Source organism: Lepidochelys kempii, chromosome 3, assembly GCF_965140285.1.
Source record: "Lepidochelys kempii isolate rLepKem1 chromosome 3, rLepKem1.hap1, whole genome shotgun sequence".
In the NCBI taxonomy this organism is placed as follows: domain Eukaryota; kingdom Metazoa; phylum Chordata; order Testudines; family Cheloniidae; genus Lepidochelys; species Lepidochelys kempii.
This window is the reverse complement of record NC_136382.1, coordinates 65,504,543-65,526,844: the sequence shown is the minus strand read 5'-3', so window position 1 is coordinate 65,526,844 and position 22,302 is coordinate 65,504,543. Positions and strand designations below refer to the sequence as shown.

General features: G+C 39.9%; 1 protein-coding gene across 3 annotated transcripts in view; it reads left to right on the top strand.

The window, feature by feature from the left end:
- Window positions 1–1,481: 1,481 nt before the first annotated feature.
- UBE3D (ubiquitin protein ligase E3D) overlaps window positions 1,482–22,302 on the top strand; it is a 112,146-nt gene continuing 91,325 nt past the window's right edge. For all 3 annotated transcript variants that reach the window (XR_012157979.2, XM_073336551.2, XM_073336549.2), the window contains exons 1-5: window positions 1,482–1,655; window positions 3,606–3,802; window positions 6,573–6,663; window positions 12,814–13,045; window positions 17,488–17,557. Coding sequence is in view for 2 of the 3 variants with exons in the window: in XM_073336551.2 (XP_073192652.1) it covers window positions 1,594–1,655; window positions 3,606–3,802; window positions 6,573–6,663; window positions 12,814–13,045; window positions 17,488–17,557 (652 nt within the window). In the remaining variant the exon portion in view is untranslated. The remainder of the gene's footprint in view (window positions 1,656–3,605; window positions 3,803–6,572; window positions 6,664–12,813; window positions 13,046–17,487; window positions 17,558–22,302) is intronic.

Here is a 22,302-nt window from a genome sequence, read left to right as displayed (position 1 = left end):
ACCTCTGAGTTTACCCTTTCATTTCTGTGGGCTAGGATTGGCATACATCTGTGAGGGGTGGGTGTCATAACTCATGTCAATCCTCTCCCCAAACTCTGTCGGGGATTTGAGGGGTATTGTATCACTATCTCCACCCTGCATTAGGGAGTAACCAGGAGGCCTTTCTCAGTGGTTCATGTGTCTATAACTTGCGATAAGGACACCCGATTACATTTGGAGTTATGCTGACTACGCTTATTGGCTTGAAACACACAAGGTTATCTGTTTACTCCAGCTTTCTCTTAGCTATATATTGTTCTTTGTTAGCTAGTCTTCATCTGGACCTATATGAAAAGTTCTTAGCAGAAACTGTAGTCAAGATTTTACATCCACAGCAAATGGATTTTGGCCCTTCAAAATGTAATGGCCTGTGACATAGAGGAGGTTAGAATTAGTCTCTTTTGGTCATAGTCTCTATAAATTGAAGTTATTGCTGGGATTGAAATGGAGCAGAGAGAGGACTATTGCTTTGATCCTGCAAGTACTTATGCATGTGAATAACTTTACACATGTGAGTAGTCCCATTCAATTCAATGGAACTACACACATATGTGAAGATATTCATGTTCATTTATTTGCAGGATTGGGGCCTAAGAGCTGGAGAGAACAAGAGAAGAACACTGAAGATGAATATTGGAGAAGAAAGTAAAATCACAAAAGGAAAGGGGATTTTTAAAAAGAGTATTTTAAAGAAAATCAAACATGTAAAAAGAATTAAAAGTGGCTTATGGGGGGGGGGAGAAGACAAACCAACTGGAGGAAGTTAAAACATAGGGCCCAATACTTAGCCCATTGACTTCAGAGGGAGCAGGACTTAGCCCACCGGCAGGCTGCTAGATATAGAAAAGAGAAAAAATTGGAGTAATAGGAGCCCCTATTTTAAGAAAAACACCACATATGCAAGACTTGAATTTAAAAAAAAAAAAAAAGTTGGCTACACTGTTTCGGCAAAGAAGAAACTTCCCTTCCTTCTCCCTCCAATGTCCTTAAAAACAAATTGGGATTTAATTGTTGTTATAAAACATTTCTCTAGCGCTGTAAACTTATATGGGGGCATTATAAACACAAGTTTAATTCCGGCAACCCCTTCTTTCCTGAGCAGGGTCATTGGGGATGCTCAGGGGAAGCAGCACTTCTTAGCCGAGCAATCAATATGTTCTGGTCTTGCAGCAGGTGGGTAACTCAACTGGCAGAACAGAGTAACTAGTGGCACTCAAAGCTGGCTACTAGGAGCAAGAACAGCTCTCTCTGTTACTGGGATGGGATAGCGGGGCGCTTCCCAGAGGCGAAGTCCGCCTTGCGGGAGGCTCTTATCTCTGTGCGGCGCGCGGGGCGGGCGCTGCACTTCCAGAGGGCGCTGTGTGGGGCGGCAGGGAGGGCGGCACGAGCATGCTCTGCTCTTGCGCCTGCCTCGGGGAAAGAGCTTCCTGGGCCGGGTTCAGACCGTCCCCTCTGCACGTGGGTTCACCGGCGGCCGGCTTGACCGAGCTCCAGGGGCGTCCCGCAGCCCCGTAACAGCAGGGGCCCGGGCAGAGAGCTGCCGGCGGCGCCCACATGGAGGAGTCCGCTTTCCTGGAGATCAGGCGGAGGATGCAGAGCGGGCTGCTGATTATCCGGTATTGCACAGGAGCGGCTCTGTCCGCGTCCCTCTCTCTGCGCGGGGCCGAGCCCCTTACCTTGCTGCCTGGCTGTGCCTGCTCACGGGGCTTTTGGGGGCATGGTGGGGAGCCTGGGGTGATTCAGGTGCAACCGCTTGGATGACAAGAACGTGCATTCCCCCCCCCCCCCCACTTTTACTGTCCTGTTGGCATTTTGATGCACCCAACGCTCCTTACGTTGCTGGGCTGGTGGTTACCTAGTCACACTCCTTCACCATTCCCCTTGTGCATGCACAGCTGCTATCCCAGCACCGCCTAATCTCACAAAGCAGTCATAGTTTCGAATGGGTTTCAGAGTAGCAGCCCTGTTAGTCTGTATCGGCAAAAGCTCACCTTACCTGAGCACTCTCGTTACAGTGTGTATGGGAACACCCATTGTTTCATGTTCTCTGTGTATATAAAATCTCCCCATTGTATTTTCTACTGAATGCATCCGATGAAGTGAGCTGTATCTCATGAAAGCTTGTGCTCAAATAAATTTGTTAGTCTCTAAGGTGCCAAAAGTACTCCTTTTCTTTTTATAGTTTCTAATTTTACTCTTAATGTAATTTCTAATCTTAAAAATCATTACATGTAAACTGAAAAATATTTAGATGGTGTTCATGTATTTACTGAGGTAATTTATCTGATTCTGTTTCATATATTCTTTGAATTCCAAACTTCATAGTGCAAATAAACCTGTTGCCCGCATTCCCCTCCCTCAATAAATACATAAGTAACTTTCAACAATAACATCTGCAAATACTTCAAAATCTACTATGCAAAAAGAAAAGGAGTACTTGTGGCACCTTAGAGACTAACCAATTTATTTGAGCATAAGCATCTGACGATGTGAGCTGTAGCTCACAAAAGCTTAGGCTCAAATAAATTGGTTAGTCTCTAAGGTGCCACAAGTACTCCTTTTCTTTTTGCAAATACAGACTAACACGGCTGTTACTCTGAAAATCTACTATGTGGGCACTGTACCTGATTTGTGAAGTTCAATATCTTGACTGCAGAAATCAGCAAAATGCATTCCATATGTAATAAAATGTGTAAAATGTGGATGAAAATGAATGAATATCATACTGCTTGCTATGAATCTTGGAAAAAGTTGGCCCAGTGAGTTTCAAAGGCTCATCAAACCTATACAGAAAGTATTAAAAGTGACGTTTTCCTCTGTGATTTCCAGAAGATACAGTTTCCACATTTAAATGTGTTGGTTTCTTCTAATTAACTAATTTTTCTGCCTCCCTGATAGTATTGTCTGCGAACAGGTAATTATTAACATTAGGAACTGATCCATTTCCTTTTCTAGTTTTAATCTACTCTTAAGGTTCAGTGGGAATTTTATGAGTTCAAGGGATTCAGATACTTTGGACCCAGTTCTAGCCACATGCAATTTGATGGGAATTTTGCTGGTGATTTAAATGGGAGCAAGACTGGACATTTTATTTATAATTATTGTGGCCCCTCCCACATTATCTTTTAAACATGTAAACATCTTACAGTCTCTCATTTTTGTGTAATTTTGATTCTGATATGCGACTGGGATTTTTGACAGTTAAAACTATGTCTTCCTTTACAGTTTGTTTCATGATTTTAGGTTAAAGAAAAACAGTTACATTGCTGTCTTATTTCCCAATAAATAAATCTTTTTTGTACTAATTTGGAGACAAATATTTGTGGATTGTAGAAAAGCATGCATTCATTTTTGGTTTTAATCCATATACATTTCTTAATGTTGGACTCAACAAAACATTGCATCATCCATAGACACAAAATTTAAATAAATAAAAGTCAGAAGCATTTCAACTTTGAGAAAATTTGTTTGCTTAAACAAGTCAACATTATATATGACTACTAAACCCTCATTGTAAAGCTTTTTTTTTTAACTGCTATAAAAATTTGTGTATTTTAAATCTCTAGTGAGCCAAAAGCAGGAAATTTGCCAGTGGATATTACAGTGGCTCCAGGATCATTAGAGATAAAAAGTTGTCAAGCCTGCAAGATGATCAACTTTCCTGCAGAGGTCAGGATTGTTCCTTCTTCCTGTCGAGGACTACAGTATATAGCTGGAGATGGTTTACATGTGAGGCTGCAAGTTCAAGCAGATTCAAATACAAGTAAGGGTGACCAATTATTTTGTTTTCCTTTGATTAGACACCGTATACTAAATTCCTTGAGAAGAAGAAAATCAAGGCCATTGTTCAGAAAATATAATTTTTGGTTACAGGTAATCTGAGACTTTACAAGTTATTTCAAACATATGAGAGAAAAACAAGGTGAGAAAATAACGAGGGCTGTCAAGTGATTAAACAATAATAGAATACCGTATATTTACATATTTTTGGATGTTTTCTGCACTTTCAAAAATGTTGATTTTACAACACAGAATACAAAGTGTACAGTGCTCACTTTTATTTATTTTTGATTACAAGTATTTGCACTGTAAAAAACAAAAGTAATAGTATTTTTCAATTCACTTAATTCAAGTACTATAATGCAATCTCTTTATCATGAAAGTTGAACTTACAAATGTAGAATTATGTACCAAAAAACTGCCTTCAAAAATAAAACCATGTAAAATTTTACAGCTGGCAAGTCCTCTCAGTCCTCCTTCAGCCAATCGCTCAGACAAACAAGTTTGGTTACAATTTTCAGGAGATAATGCTGCCCACTTCTCTCTTTCAGGTGACATTGTAAACAAGAACAGGTGTTCACATGGCACTGTTGTAGCTAGCGCTGCAAGATATTTATGTGTAAGATGCTCTAAAGATTCATATGTTCCTTCGTGCTTCAATCACCATTCCAGAGGACATGGGTCCATGCTGATAACGATCAAAGCAGAGCGGACCAATGCATGTTCATTTTCATTATCTGAGTCAGATGCCACCAGCAGAAGGTTGATTTTCTTTTTTGGTGGTTCGGGTTCTGTAGTTTCCGCATTGGAATGTTGCTCTTTTAAGATTTCTGAAATCATGCTCCACGCCTCATCCCTCTCAGCTTTTGGAAGGCACTTCAGATTCTTAAACCTTGGGTCCAGTGCTGTAGCTATTTTTAGAAATCTCACATTGGTACCCTCTTTGTGTTTTGTCAAATCTGAAGTGAAAGTGTTCTTAAAATGAATAACATGGCTGGGTCATCGTCCGAGACTGCTAATATATGGGAGAATGAGGGTAAAACAGAGCAGGGGACATAAAATTCTCCCCCAAGGAGTTCAGTCACAAATTTAATTAACACATTACTTTTTTAACGAACATCAGCATGGAAGCATGGCCTCTGGAATGGTGGCCGAAGAATCAGGGGGCATACGAACGTTTAGCATATCTGACACATAAATACCTTGCAATGCTGGCTACAAAAGTGCCATGCTAACATCTGTTCTCACTTTCAGGTGATGTAAACAAGAAGTGGGCAGCATTATCTCCTGCAAATTGTAACCAAACTTATCTATCTGAGCGATTGGTTGAAGTAGGAATGAGTGGACTTGTAGGCTCTAAAGTTTTACATTGTTTTATTTTTGAATGCACTTATTTTTTTTAGAGTAGCAGCCGTGTTAGTCTGTATCCGCGAAAAGAAAAGGAGTACTTGTGGCATCTTAGAGACTAACAAATTTATTTGAGCATAAGCTTTTGTGAGCTACAGCTCACTTCATAGCTCACGAAAGCTTATGCTCAAATAAATTTGTTAGTCTCTGAGGTGCCACAAGTACTCCTTTTCTTTTTGCTTATTTTTTTTGTACATAATTCTACATTTGTAAGTTCAACTTTCATGATAAAGAGATTGCACTACAGTACTTGTATTAATTTAATTGAAAAATACTATTTCTTCTTTTACAGTGCAAAATATTTGTAATAAGTATAAAGTGAGTACTGTACACTTTATATTCTGTGTTGTAATTGAAATCTATATATTTTAAAATGTAGAAAACATCCAAAAATATTTAATAAATTTCAATTAGTATTCTATTATTTAACAGTGCAATTAATCGCAATTAATTTTTTAAATTGCGATTAATTTTTTTGAGTTAATCATGTGAGTTAACTGCGATTAATTGACAGCCCTAATTTTTCACTATGGCAGCTTAGGGCTCCAGTTTTGAAAATGTGGCATATGCTGGCTACTTCTGCGTCACATCAGATAAGTTCAAATTCATTTGTCCACAATGATACACGTAGCTTTGTCTTGATTCAGTCATATTTATTGATTATTTTTAGTTCTCTGTTATAACTGGGAAAATATGCTGTCTGAACTGGCTTTAGTTGTAGTGTTTTTCTCTTTGCTGGCCAGCAGAGGGTATTGCTGTATTGGAAACTGTCATTTTTCTTCTTTGAGAGAGAGCATATTTTGTTGCTATATTATATACCTGTACCTGGTTGACAGTTTAGAATATTGCTCTTTCTCTCCTGCGCTCCTCCTCCTCCCCCCCTTCCCCCACCCCCTGCCAACTATCTAGTGTGGTAAATTAAGGGAGGTACCACACACAGCAAAGCCAGAGATCAGTAGAGCTTACGTTAACAGGGTTAAGACTTAATTTGATCTAAAAGTAACTTTAAAAGGATCCTCTTGATCCTGACACAACTTCAGCTCCTCCAACATGAAGCTTGCAAAACTGTTAAAAATGACTATTCAAATACAGCATGTATACATTACAGTAAATGCTAGATGCTGTGAATATGGGTCTTCCTTCAGCTCTGCTTGCCTGTTCTTTTCTTGTAAGCAGAAGTGTACAAAGAATTTGGTGTGTGGAATGTCAATATTTTTCTTCTTGCTTGTAGTAGTTAGAATCTTAGCTTTCTGGAGCTAATGAGTAGATACCCAGTTTTTTATGTGCAAATTTATGTAGATTGAACAGGAACTTGATGTTTATTATGTCCTCTTTAATATCTGTAGAATTAATTTCAACTTTGAGTGAAAGTCTGAAAGCGCAGAAGAGTTGCATCTTTTACTGTCAATCTTGTGGTGAAATCATAATAAAAGAACGGTAAGCAATACAGTTTTATATGTTGTATCTTAATAAAAGCTGCATAACGTAAGAACATAAAAACGGCCATACTGGGTCAGACCAAAGGTCCGTCGAGCCCAGTATCCTGTTTTCTGACGGTGGCCAGTGCCATGTGCTTCAGAGGGAATGAACAGAACAGGTAATCATCAAGTGATCCATCTCCTGTCACTGATTCCCAGCTTCTGGCAAACAGAGGCTAGGGATACCATTCCTGCCCATCCTGGCTAAAAGGCATTGATGGACCTAGTCTCCACGAATTTATCTAGTTCTTTTTTGAACCCTGTTATAGTCTTGGCCTTTACAACATCCTCTGCCGAGGAATTCCACAGGTTGACTGTGTGAAGAAATACTTCCATTTGTTTGTTTTTAAACCTGCTGCCTATTAATTTCATTTGGTGTACCTTTTATGTACCTTTTCCAATCAGAATCTCTCTCTCTTTTTTTTTTTTTTGAGACAAGACAACCACATCTGTGTCGTATACAAGATGTGAGCATATCATGGATTTATATAGAGGCAATATCCCCAAATAAACATTGTTTCAAATTTTAATTAATTTACTATGTGCATATGAATGGATACTGCACTCTTCTCTACGCATGAGCACACAGGAGGTCAAATTGGAATAAAAGGGTGAAGTGTGTGGGGCATGGCAGTGGCTCTCCGCCATGCTTTTCTCCTTTCAGGGAGCCTCTGGTGCTTGGTTGGGCTACACAGATCTGGAAGGTATGGCAGGATGGAGCAGGGTAGCTGCCACTGTATCTGGTGTTCTCCTTTCCCACACTGCCTTATTTCCAAGCTGAAGTCAGTATTATAGTTAATGCTGTTAGAAACAACGTTAGTTCTGTCTGGCTTTGGCCTCACCAGAGAGAGGGGTAGTGTGCAGATGTATGACAGCTTGTGATAACATAGATTGAGGGGGGAAAGAAGGTTGCAGAGCTGTGTGGAGGGCAGGTCTTTCTTGCAGATGATCAGAGATCCACTGAGTTAGAGCCTGATTCTTTCCACGAGTTTCATGGCTCTCCAGAGATACAGAATCATGCCCTCTGCCCCTTCCATATGACCCAATGGAGGGAAGATTGTCAGATTTTTCCATGGCTTGAAAGCTGCAGAGATTTCAGGATGCTTCTTTCTTTCCTCCTGATTATACTGTAGAAGAGGAGGTTATAGACAAGAAGTACGCCTTTCAGGGCTTTGCTTCTGTTATTCAGTAGCTTTCAGAGACCAGACCAGAATGTAATTTAAATTAATTTTCATGAATTATCTTTTAAGGAGATTGCCCTTTCCATTAGGCCAAAAAATTATTTTTGCTACAAAAGTGCTTTATATGTGCATTGAAAAATCAAATGCAGAATAGAGGGGTTTTTTTAATATTGCATTACATTTACTGTTATGACTGAATTCCAAATTTTATGTGTAGAGTAAACATCTGACTACTTAATTTATGTTAAAGAAAGGTATATTCTAAATTCAGTGAGGGTTTTTGGGGCGGGGTAGTCTACATAAAGTCATCCAATTTTATTTTTCAATTTTATAATGCAAACAGATTTTCAACAGAGAGGATTTTAATATATACTTTCTAAAAAATAATGTTAATGTTGGACTGCAGTTTTGGGGTATTATATAAATTAAAAGAGAGAAGAAAATCTGAAAGTCTTCTTCCAATATAGGAAGAGTAGAGCCTTACAATAGCGTGGGGTCCCATTGAGGGACTGGACCTCTAGTAAGCCCATGTTGTTGTATTAGATGGGCTTCAGTGAATCATTGCTCAATACAATTCAAACTCTTCTAAAACTGAACTAGGGCTGCATTAATTTGATGTCAGTTATTGAGTTCTAGAGACAACTAAGGGCCCAGATCCTGGCTTTCCATTGACAGGTACAAGGCCCAAAATGTAATAGAAAAGCTGTATTTCTGCATAGGATGGCCTGTTTAGGAGGGCTCTGCAGCCCCCTGTATGAGGCAAGCTGTGGCAACGCTGCAGCTGCTATTGTTATGTAAGGCTGTGTTGGGTACTTGGTGGAGACTAAAGGTCTCTGGGAAGGCAAGGTGGGGGCTCTGGACTGCAGGTGCAGATCAGACATTGACGGGGCCTGTTTACAGTAGGCTTTGTTGGTTTCTGTTATGTAATGCTTGAAGAAAACAAATATAATTGTTAAATACAACTCTTGTTGCTGTAAAGCAAAGAACACCATGTAGTAATAGGAGTGGACGGATCTGAGAGCAGTAAGGAAGATAGGATAGGGCATGTGGCAAGCCCCAAAATAACTGGTCAGCTGATGGGACAAATATTGGTTGAATATTATGAGATAATGTTAAAAATGATCATATATTTTATAGCACTAACTTATTAGAACAGTAATAAAACAGTAAGACTTGATGGTCTCCAGTAGGCTTAGTCTTAGAAAGTTACTTATGCCTAATTTAAAAAAAAAAAAAAAAAAAAGTTAAAGTTATTTTAACTCAGAAAAATGCCAACAACAATAAAATGAAGTTCTAAAAAATGAGAGAATGGAAGTATGTATGATGCAATCAAAAAACTAGGCCGCCTTCTGCATCGAGGCATTCATGCTGGAACATTTGACAGTATTTGACTGTGGTCAAATAATAGGTGGTCAATTGACTGGCTTGCCAAGCCTTGTCATAACCACACTACGGAGTTTGTAAGGATAGCTGTGTGATGGGTTGGACCCCCCTTTCAGGGTGCCACCAGAAATGCTGGGGAACCACTGAGCCCACCTTCCCAGCGGCCTGTGTTTCCCTTAATCTGTGTTGCTCTGACAGGTTCTCAAGCCCCTTTCCAGCACACATACAGGTAGCGACACACCCAGCTGTAGAATCACATAGAGCCTGCTATCAGCTCTCTGTGGGAGGACTCAGCTAGGGGATTGCCCAGCACTCACATGCTCACCTCCTTTGGAGTATAAACCCCAAATAATATTGTCTTGCGCTGTATAGAAGGATCTGCACAGCGCAAGCTCATAAAAATCACTCCCTCCCTCAATGTGGAGGGAGCTATGCACAGCTCCTCCCCCCCACCCCCGAAGTGAGGGAGGGAGATGTGCACAGCTCCCCATCCTCCCCAAAGTTATGAGTTGCACAAACTGGGTTTTGGTATAAACAAGAAATATGTTTGTTAACTACAAAAGGAAAATTGTAAGTGATAATAAGGGATAGCAAACAGAACAAAGCAGATTACCTTAGTAAAACCGCAAACTAAGCGTCACACACTAGATAGGTAGGATATAAATTAGCAAATTCTTACCCTGAGTGATAAACAGGCTGGCAGATTCTTAAGGCACAAGTTGCTTTAGCTTTCCCTGGTTTTCATACATAGGCTAAAAATCCTTCTAGCCTGGGACCATCACGTCCCACAGTTTAGTCTTTGTTCCTCAGGTGTTTCTAGGTGTGCATGAGGTCCCCTCAGAATGTCATTTTCCGCCTTTATATTTTCTCCCTACTTGCTGGAAAGCTTTTTTGCTGCGACCTGGGTCAAACTGTTCCCATTGTGTAGTGCTACCTCTGAGAGGTTTTTTATTGTACACAGTTTCTGGGGTAATCCTTGTGCTTGTGTGCATTTCCTCAATAACCCTTTAACATTTTTGGCCATTTTACTCTTGTACCTGAAAGGCTGCTTGTGGGTATTTTCAACCTCAGGACATGTTTCAGCAACACATATATAGCCAAACTTCATTACTTCACATACGACAATAGCACATACAATCCAATGAAGTATTACTGTTGGGCAGATCAAGACTTTCAGAATGACACCTCACAAGGCATAATTTGTATAAGACATCCTAATTACATGACAGTGATGAATAATGGGGTGTCACGGTGTCACAAGCTGACCTTTAAATAGATTTTTACAATATTTCAGCTCTCATCTGCAGACAATATTGATTTTGATAAGGTGCTAACACAATCTGAAATTTATTGTTATCTAGAAAGAAGGAAACCTGTGAAATATTTCACTTCTGCACAAGAATGCAGAAGGCACAAGAAGGTACCCAAAAAAGTACTGGCCTCTTAAGAGACCTCCTGATGAGAGACATGGTGGTGGTAGACTGCAGCGATGGGAAAATATGTGAGCATCTGCTCAGAGATTGTGAGCTAACTTTAGAAAAAAACATATAAATATTCAAAGTGATAAAGCAGGCAAAATTGCAAGTGCAGGCTTTAAGTAAGGGGACAAGAAACTGTACATAGAAGGCAGCAGAATGAGAAAGATAGGCATGAGGGAAAACACACAAGGAAGCTCAAAGAATGGCCTCAAAATCTTGTAACAAACAGCCTAGAGCAGGGGTGGGCAAACTTTTTGGGCCAAGGGCCACATCTGGGTGGGGAAATTGTATGTAGGGCAGGGGGTTGGGGTGCGGGAGGGAGTGCAGGATGTGGGAGGGGTGCAGTGTGTAGGAACGGGCTCATAGCAAGGGATAGGGGCAGAGGAGGGGTGCGGGGTGTATGAGGGGGCTCAGGGAAGGGAGTTGGGGTGCAGGAGGGGTGCAGTGTGCAGGAGGAGGCTCCGGGCAGGGGTGCAGGAGGGGTGCGGGGTGTGACGGGGCTCAGGGCAGGGAGTTGGGGTTGCAGGAGGGGTGCGAGGTGCAGGCAGGAGACTTAGGGCAGGGAGATGGGGGGCGGAGTGCAGGAGGGGTTTGGGCTCCGTCCCGGTGCTGCTTACCTAAAGCGTCTCTGGGTGGCAGCAGCATGCACTGGGGCTAGGACAGCTGTGGGGAGCGGTGCCTGGAGGCTAGGGCAATGCACAGGGCCCTCTGCCACCATCCCCCCCCCCCCCCCCCCCGGACATGGTGCCGTCTGCTTCTGAGAGTGGCACGGGGCTTGCGGCAGCATGGGGGGCAATCCCACGGGCCGGATCCAGCCTGCGGGCCATAGTTTGCCCACCGCTGGCCTAGAGAATGACACGGGAAGTGTGGAAGTAACTGTTCATCTCGCCATTGTCCAGCATTTGGGCAAAAGTGTAGAATTTCTTCACTGTAAGTGAGTGAAGGAATCCACTGATAGCTCTGTGCACTTAAGAAGAACACCACATCTGTGGGACTAGAGGAACACATCTGGGGAATTGTGGTCAGGCTTAGGAGGTTGTGGATAATATGACCATTTAAAAACAAAAAGATGTTCTGAAACATTTTTCTGTATGTTTGTTTGGATTATATTGGTTTAAGGAGTAACTACTGTATTTCAAATATTTGACTTTTTATTAAAGTAGGCATAAAAGCATGCACCGAGGAGGAATAAGAGAAGAATTACTATTTAAAAAAAAAAAGAGAAATCTTAAGTTTCTCATTTCATAGGCCAGATGTTCAAAGCAGAAACTGTATGCAAGAAAATAGTGTGTAGGTGTTTCAGACAAATGGAATTGTTCCTGTACACCAGTGTGTGTGTGTGTGTATTCTGGCTTTGAGGCATCATGTATATAGTATATAGAAATATAGTAGGGTATTTTGAGGCATGTGTGACTTCTGCAAGTTAAATTTGAGTCTAACTTCAGGTTGCATTATCCAGTGCAAGTAAAAGCACTATACCATTTTTTATTTTGTTTGTTTTGTTTTGCTTGAAAGTCTGATTGCCTCCCTGTGAGCATGGAATGCCTTCAGAATACATAACTGACCTTGCTGAGTGTATACTGCAGAGAGACCTGTATTGATGTTGCATGGACGTCTGATGTAAAAGAGAGAGATGAGAACTTTTTAAAGAGAGTTTTTTAAAATGCACATTATTATGTTTTTCATGACTATGACTTGATGTATTTATTTTTATCTCATGGTTCACTTCACTAGTTGTCAATGCCAATTTCTGTAGTATAATCGCTGAGATCAGGCTGAGCCTGAGTCTTTCCACCTGTTGGGCATGATGTAAGATTCACCTGTTTATGCAGCCATTTCCCAAATAATCTTGTCATGAGTCACTACCATTGCCTTCTCAGAATTCATCCAATGGGCTTCAACACCTATAAGTAAGTGCCTTTTACTGGAGGAGGGAAGGCCAGCTATTTCTTTTAGCGGGAATCTCATGTTTGCTTGGTTTTTTTTAAGTGTTCAGACCCATTGATGACAGGTGCCTTAGAAATGGTTGTAATAGATTGAAATATCTTGTTTTCTTTCCTCTATTAGGATGTTTCTCAGAGTTCTTCCCCTACCAAGTGAAAACTGGAGTGCTTTGGTTGAGGAGTGGTGTTGCCACCCCAATCCCTTTGCCAACAGCACTCTTCATCCTCAGAATAACGACTGTTTTCTTGGACACACTTACTTTCTGGTGAATTCAGGAAATGAGTCACATGGGCCTGGAACTGAAACAGTCCATTCAAAGACTGAACATTCTGCTTCTGAGAGGGGCTCTATGTGGGTAAAGTATTTTGTTTTAATAAATCTCAAAGCGTGACTTTTTTATTATTTTTTTAATTTTATTTTGGGGAGTGGACATTTCTGTGAAAGATCTTTATAAAGTTCGGGGCTTGTAGAGTTGCTGACATCTGTTGTCTAGGAACCAGACTAAATTCTAGCATTTTCAGAACAATTGCTCCTAGTCTTAATATCACCTAGGTACACAAGGAATGATTCTCTGCCTTGAAACACACTTGGAATCATTGTAAAAATACTGTTCAGAGAACCTAGTACTTGCAAAGAAGACCAAGTAAAGCAAAATGGGATTTCATATGGTCAGGCAGTGAAGAAGCAAAATCTTTGGGTCACCCTTGATTTGGCTGAAATGGAAACAGTGGTCTGTTGCTACAGGCTTTGTATAATCTGATGGGTAGTTAATTAAAACTGTACCTGTGATGTGATAGGAAGATGTCAATCAAAGAATAGCAAAATAAAACCCAAAAGCTAAGAATGGGTGGAATCGAGGGGTAACTACATTTGCTGAAACATTGCTGGACACCGAGAAGTAAATATGAACAAAACAGTTTGGCTATACAAGAACTTGTCAAAATCCAGGTGTGGTTTGGGTCCAGATATCCTATTTATGTTCCTACAATGCAAGGGGGCGAGGGTTGGCGATGCAAAGATAGACCCATGTTTTGGGAATATCTTTGTCCCACCACTTTGTCGTGGTTCTGATGCAAAAGCTGCACTTGCCTGGCAAATACTGCCTTCAAGTAATTGACTGGGCTTGTTAGGCTAGGATTAAACAGGCTGAGCCTCTCAGTGAGTCGCACTATGAATTCCATACACTGCTGGTCTCAGTCTCTGCCTCTTCCCATGCTTGACTGAACATCTTCCATGTCTTCTTCTAGGTTTCTTGAGATGCTAGGTGATTCATTAGCAGAAATTTCTCTCTCTCTGAATAAAGAGTAATCTCAGTCTGTTCAGCACAGCTCTATATTTAGAATACATTGCTGAAATGGTTGTGATTCCAAGAGAATTAGGGCAGTACAACCCCCTTCTCCCACAATCCCTTGGACTGTCAAATCTCCCACAAGCAACTGCTTCCACAGGGACTGCAAGGGGGGACTGTGAGAGAGGTAGCTGGGTGAGGGTTGCAGCTGAAGCACTTGCAGGTGTAGACATTGGGCAGCTGCGCCCAAAACCAAATGGCTCATTTAGATGCACTGCACTACTGGTATTTAGACCAGTGTAGTCCTGCCAACTCCATTAGAAATGAGACAAGTCTTCAGTGAAGAGGCACCTGAAGATTTTTTTGAATGTGATGAATCTCCATATTCACTTCCTAAAAATTGCCTTGATATCAAGATTTGTTACTTGGTTATTTGAAAACCTTGTATCATGCTTGCACTGAAATTCTAATGTCTGCACTCATTGATTTGTAGCATCAGTCAGTTGCCAATCAAATGAGCACAACCTTAAGATCAAGCAGAAACTGGACTAATTAGGGAAAAATTCATATTGAAATGCAAAGTTCTTCCATAATATGGAGAAAGTTTTAGAAAGTTACAGACAACACAGATTGCTGTTGGCACAAACATTCTCATTTTATAATATATTCATGCAGTCGGCACTAGTATGAAAATTCCTTTTTAATTGCATAACAGTCATTGGAGAGTGTTTGCCTGTGACCAAAACAGTAGTAGGAATATAGCAGAGATACTTAAACAATCCTCTGCAGCCTCCTGTGGCACCAAGACAACATTGTGCCGTGGAAAACATATTGCTCACGTTTTACTCTAACGATGTAACACTGATGTTAAATGTCACATGGTCACACAGCATTCTAATAGTATCTCTGGGGGAAAATATTTTCCCTAAGACAATATCAAGGATCCTTAGAAATAGAAACACACACACAAAAAATATTAGGAGAGGATCCACCTCCATCTGCAGATTGCCAGCAGCTGCAAGTTGTCACATAGATATATTGATTTAATTAGTCTGGCTAAAAGTATCATCCTTTTTCTTCAAGCAGTGATACCACTGAGTTCTCAGTGTTTTCAGGTACCATACTGCACAATTCTCAGCCACCGCATGTAACTTTTAGCAGAAAAGGCACTCAAATAGTAGTTATCTGAGGAATACTGTGCTTATAGCTCCCTGGCCCTGCCTTCATTTATTGGGTGTTAAGAAACCCAGTCTCCTTACTTTATTTCTCTCCTTCTTTCTGACAGGGAGTAAGTTCTACTCCACAACTTTTGGGGGAGAGTAAGGGGCAGGCACTGGGAAAGGGGACGAACTGTGCATCTGTTTTTATTGGCTCTAATTCCAGTACAATGGGATCCAGCTTTCTCATGTAATGTATCCTGTTAAGGCTGTAACAGGTCTGCAGAGGCTAGAGAATTCCCAACCCTTGCGTTCCCACTGGAATCTTGGTCGGTGTTTCCTGGCTCAGTTGAGGTTTGCAGGATAGACTATCTCCTCAGTGTCCTAATAATAGGAAATAGGAAGTAGCTGTCTTCCCTGAGGGTAGCGGTGATTCAGTCTCATTAGAAACAAGAGCTAACAGGCAGCAATTCTTACTAGGGGCAGCCTCACTTTCACCTGGCAAGTCAAATTCTCAAATGTACAATGTTTGAGCTGAATTAGGTTCCCATCTCCACCCAAATATTGTTTAGTCCATGAGAAGATACTCAGAGCTGGGAGCCAGGAGATCATGAATTTAAATCTCATCTATACCCTGTGCAGTCCTACCTTTGGACTCAGGGCAATCCCATTTCACTAATAAATTAACTGAGGGATTGCATAAGGTTCCTTTTAGCAGAACTAGGAATAGAACCCACATATCTAATATTCCCAGATGGATACATTTTTAAGACCAGAATGGACCACTATAAGTATCTAGTCTGATCTCCTGCACAACACAAGCTAAAGAATCTCACCCAGTAATTCTGGCATCAAACCCATAGCTTGAGCTATAACATATTTTTTAGATAAATATCCATTCTTGATTTAAAGGCTTCATGTGACAGAAAATCCACCCTGTCTCTATGTGAGTTGTTTCAATGGTTAATTACACTCACCGTTAAAAATTTTGTACTTTATTCCTAGCTTGAATTTGTCTAGCTTCAGCTTTCAGCCTTGGATTTTGTTATGTCTTTTTCTGCTAGCTAAAGAGCTACAGTCAGAAATCTCTTCCCCATGTAGATACTTGTAGACAGTGATCAAGTCACCTCTTAATCAAAGTAGATTGAGCTTCATAAGATACGTTTTTCAGACCATGAATCATTCTTGTAGCTTTTTTCTGAACTCTTTCCAATTTTTCAACGTCCTTTTTGATGTATGGACTCCAGAACTCTACACAGTATTCCAGTAACTGTCTCACTAATTCTGTATACAGAGGTAATACCACTTTTCTACTCTTACTTAATATTTCTCCTCTTATACATGGAAGGACCATGTTCACGATCTTAGCTACAGCATAACCAACATGAGCTCCCAAGGTAATCTATCATTACCACTGAGTCCTTTTTTTTTTTTTGAAGTCACTGCATTCTAGGATACAGTCCCTAATCTTACACGAATTGCCTACATTCTTTGTTCCTAGATGTAATTATAATACAATCTAAGGTCATACATTTACATCACACAATGAGGAAACATTTTTTTAAAAAATGTTCTATTATGAGAAAAGATGATGTGTCATTTATGGTACAGTAGGCAGCAACACACAAATTACATTTGGTCATTTATCATACATTTTGGTGGCTTATATCACACATGAAAGCTTTAAAGTTAAGAGGTATGCTGGCTTTAGTGAAAGGCTGGCTTCATTACAGTTGGAAACAATGGAAAATGGTGACCACATTTTATTAGGGACATACAATAATACAATAAATGGGGAAAAAAGATTTTTTTTCACTAACTTGTTTTATTTATAATAGTCTTAGGTGTTACTTTTCTGTGTAGTTACAAGTTAGTCAGGCTTCAATATGATTTTTCAAGTTGAAAGTTTTCTTTTTCAAACTTTTCTAAGCCTAGACAAATGCCTATGTGAAACATATTTGCTAAACGTATACCCCAGATGAACAGGTATAATGCTGATTGTGTAGATACTAGATGCATAAATCTTGCTAATGAGATAGTATGAATGAAGGTAAGTGTTGAGCTCAGTTATATCTTTTAAACAATGTTCAATTTAAATACGAACTCTGGGTTTAACTTGTACAGTGTCGTAAGGGTAGTGGAAGATTTAAATCAAACACACAACTTCTTAGTAACTCAGAAAATTTAGAAGGCTGCAGTGAATGAAATAGTCAAGACACATCTGTATGTACATAAACATTCTGAGGAGTGAAGTATAAAGTTCAATATGCACTCTGGAGACTATTTTAAAATTATACGTTCTTTTTCAGAAGAGTTGAATGGCATTTAAATGACATTTTTCTTGTCCTACAGAAATCAAAGGAAAATGCTAGAGTAATTTGTAAGCGCTGCAAGGCAATGCTGGGAGAGACCGTATCATCAGGTATGGATTACACAAACAAAACGATACTTGGTTGGCTCACTCACTAAACACTAGAGGTTAAAACTTCTGGAGAAAAATAATTTATCAATAGGATGCTGAGTTGATTCCTGTGGGGGGTTCTTCTTCACTTCTGAAAGGGTGAGATTGTTTCCACTGTCAAAACTATGAGGTTATTGGCCCCAGTAATTTATTTTGATTCTTGTTTATGTAGTGCATCTGGCCATATTGTTCTCTGTATTTTAACACTTAGCAAAATGAATGTATTCCTTTTTATATGTTTGAACCATGCTGCTTGTTCTGTTGTAAAGTGGATTTGTAGCATAGACCCAGAGTTGTGATATGAACAACTCTGAGCTGAAATAATGGGTAGAGATTTAAATATAACACAAGCATTTAGATTTAGTTTTAAAAAGATGTGTACCTCGAGTATCATGGACCCATTTGCAATTAATCGTGGAATGTATACTTTGTGTACCTTAGTAAATTTTGTTTAGTGTCTAGATTAGGTCTGAACTACATAACTAATATAAGCTCAGGTATGCAGTTAGTCTTTCGTAAATAGCCCCGCTAAACAAAATAAGGTAGAATAAACTTTTTATCAATCATGTGCAAACGTTAATTTCTTCAAAGAAAAATCTACTTCCTATCAACTATAACTAATACAGAAGAGAAGGCTATAAAGTCTCATAGCTCAAAAGTTGGCAAAAACTTTGAAGTTGATTCATTTGAAATTTGTTAGTCACCTTAATTGATCAATCTACAAGAAATGAACATTGAAGTACTGTGGTGTTTGATCTTAGTGTATTTAAAAATATAGACTAAATGTTCAAGTTAATGGTCTTGTAGACAATATTTTAATGTACAGAGGAGTAATTTATATGCATGCTTGAAAAACATATTGTAAAATAGGAGTACATAATGTGTGTGTCCAGACTCTGTTAATACTGGTATGTATATCTATAGATCTGTAATTTTATATATAAATATTTGAGTTTATTGCCTGGGAGTGGTATTAATTATTTATATTACATTATATTTTATAAAGAATACAAAATGTGCAAGATGCTGTACAGATCTATAGGAAGATAAGGTCCCTCAGTCCCAAAGAGCTTAAAAATCTATACAGACAAAGACAGATAAAAGGGTGGGAGAAAAGGACTTGTCATATAAACAGTGTGGTCAGGGTGAAGGCTGTCAGTTCCATTAAATAATTATAAATGTTCATTTTTATAGATAGGCGTTACCTAGACATAGTTAGTTCTGATTTTTGTTACGTTAACTGCCGCTGTTTTTGTTACTTTGGTTTTTAATCCTTACCTGTTATTTCTTTTTTAATTTTAAATTTTTCCTACTTTCAGTATATTAATTAAACCTTTACACTGCTGCACTCTATGGAGTGAGGGCATAACTGCCCAGTGGACACTTTTAGTGCAGGGGCACTAGTTTTAACTAGAAGTTTAAACTAGTGCAATCTACACGCTCTCTTATACCTTGTAAAATATGTTTGTCCTAAGTGCTTGGCAGCTTTAATTGCTCTCTGAGTCTTCTGTTTTAGTTCAATCAAATTTCTCTCACCACTAGTAAAAATCCGGTGGCTACCACCTGGGGTAAATGTAAAATAAAACTTTCCTCTGCTTTCAGTTTTTGTGCCTGACATTTACTTTAAAATTTTACTTTCTAAATTGTTGGGCCGATCTCCTGGTGTCCTGGGGAGTGTTTGGCAGACTGGTTATTTATTATTTTCACTAAGCTTTTTGTTTCCTACAACGGGACTGACAAATGTAAAAAGGAAAGAAATGTCAGTGCTGCACTAAATGTAGAATAAGTAGGCTCTGTATTTGAGACCTGTCTATGCTAAATGTGCTACTGCATCACACTGGTTCTGTGATGAGGCTCTGTTTTAGGTCATACGGTCATTTGATTGGCACCCATGACAATATGGATAACAACATTGGTTAAAAACTGTTTTAAGTCTCAGTCAATTGGATTGCAAATCCCAGTCAACACTGAAAGAAAGACTAGAATGTGGTTTAATTAGAAATGTGGTTTAACTAGGCCACAACTTTTATTAAGTAACACATCTGGGAACTATTTGGCAATAACTATTTGGCCAGTGGAGATCATCCATCCATGTAATCCTGGTGAAGAGCTGCTTCAGCACCCTCTCTCCTTCATTCCACCTCCTAGAGGACTACCGTCAGCCCTTCACCCTGTTAGTCCCAGCACAGTTGCTTGGACCCCACAGCTACCGACACCCCTCCTCCCCCCAGTACAAGAGTTAAAGGGTTGGGGAAGAGGTGGTTGTCTCCTCACTGTGCAAGACATTGGAAGCCCCAGCCCTGTTACCCACCTTCTTTAGGAGATACCTTCTAATCTGCTTCCAGTTCTGGTTCATCAGGGAGCCAGACATCCTATTGACTGAGTACCTGTAGTGGACACCTGCCAAGTTTTGACAAAATGAATTTTACAACCTCACTTACCTTCTAGATCCTGGGGCTTCTAAGAGGAAGATGAAAAAACCCACATTGCGCAGGCCAGTCTGACAGTGAGAGAAAATTCCTTCCCTGCCCCAAAAAGGTGACTAGCATGATGCCCAGATCAAGGCCCAACACCTGGTCCTGCTCTAATCCTGGGTCAGGGAAGGGGAAGCTTTTCTTCTTAGAGCAGAATGGTGCCCCAGAGCAAGGGCAAGGGTTTATAAGTGCTTCCCAGGTGTGTGCAGGAGCCGATAGGCTTATGTCGAATCTTTCTGTCTAATCAATCAGCAACCATGCCTTTCTTAAGCCCACAAGGAGGCTGAGTGCTCTCTGCTGGCCCAGAGAAAGCCTCCCCATCTCTGAGGCCGCAGTCGGGGGAATGCAGGGAACAGAGCCATAAATAAGTATTGTTTGTTGTTCATAGTGCCAGGAGCCTGGTAGCGAACCGGGTCCTCACTGTGTTAGGAGCTGTACAAACACAGAACAAATGATGGTCCATACCCCAAAGAACTTCAGTCTGAGACAAGAGACAACAGACGCAGACCAACAGAGGCTCTGGCCCTGTTTCTGCTGCAGAAAAGGGCTAGCTATGATCTGAAGAGCCTGCACAGGAATTTCTAACCAAACTAGTGCATCATGGAGTGCTGCTGCTCTGGCACTTCTTGTGCTTCAGTGCATGGGGAAATGATTGGGAGGGGCTCATCTAATATATATGCCAAAAATCCCAGACTTTGCCCTTTACCTTTTCTATGAAAAAATCACTTGGTGGCTAGAAAATAAAGTGACTTCCTTAGATCAGCGTACATAATTCTCAGACCTGAAATCGTTTGAACAAATAGCACAACCATACAAATTCCAAAAATCTGATTTTAGAAATATGAATTTTTATCTCTCTTTACTACTGTCTCCACACCAGCTGCCTGAGCAGACATACAGCTACCAGTGTCTAACTTTCAAGATACACTGCATAGGTTCAGGTGGTCAGACCTACAGTGCTAATTGCTAAACACTAAGCAGTGCTGAAAGATGCTGAAATAAACAAGTCATGCACTACTTCTACATCTCTATATTCGCCAACAACATGAACTTTTTCAGCCGCAATTTCTGCTAAAAAGGATATGAGCAAATGATTCACCAGGCGCGCGCACACTCGTTCTGGGACTGCCTGTATACCTGAATAGTCTAGTCCCACAAGCATAAAAGCTTACATGGAACTTTTGACATACACTTTGGTATAAGCAAAGGTTCTAAGGGACTCTCCTCAAACCTTCATAACAAATAACGATGCTAATTCAGACTATTAATAGCCACAAGGAAGTGTATTACCAGATTAATTCTAATGAAAGAGAATCCCAAAATTGTGATTTGTTGCTCCAGACAATAGAAGAAACACACTTCTGCTCAAATCCCAGTGTCCTAAGACCAGAGAGAAGTCTTTAGGTTTTAGTCCCTAGCATTCAAAGACAAACAAAGGCACTGAACTGGGACACTGATACTCATGCAGAATAACTCTGCTCCGGATATTCATGCATCTACCTGCAAGAAACCCCAGATTTGCAATATCTGCTCACAGATTTATAGCAATGCTACAGTTTGTGTACTTGTTTTTGTACTGGGAACTAGCCATATTGTACTAGCTGCTTGTGTACAAAAGTGTATATGATGCAACTGTGGGGAGAAAAAGGTTTTTCTATCTCCCCATTTAAAACATTATATTATCTTTGTTTATGTTTATGGAATTAGGTACTTAATAAATACACTTATCTAGCAACCTATAAATAGCTTGTAAAATACAATCTGTGTTTTATATTATAAATAAAATATTTTTTCTTTTATACCTACAAAAATATTTTAAAAGAAAAAGATGACCTCGATGGAAGCAGCTATGTCTGTAAAGCTGAAGCAATTCCTCTTCTGACTTTTTTTAAATGTCTGCACTTTAGGTGTGGGTCCTGTATGTATCAATACAGAAAGGGCCAGTGTCCTGAGGTAGCCTAACTTTGTTATAGAGAAGTATTGTTTCCACTCTTTTTGAAGAAAGAAGAGAATTAGTCCCCTGAGTTTACTCTTGTTAGAGCCCTGTGTGTGTTGTTCACTGGGAAATCATTGGCTGGTAGAGTATACTGAAGTACTGATATAAGTTGAACTGATTTCAGTCCGTTAAGTGTTTTTCATTTCTTGTTCAGGGTTGGTGCAGAAATAATAAATAATGGACAAGAGTTTTTAATTGGTATCAGCAAACATATAAATACATTACATGTTTTTAAA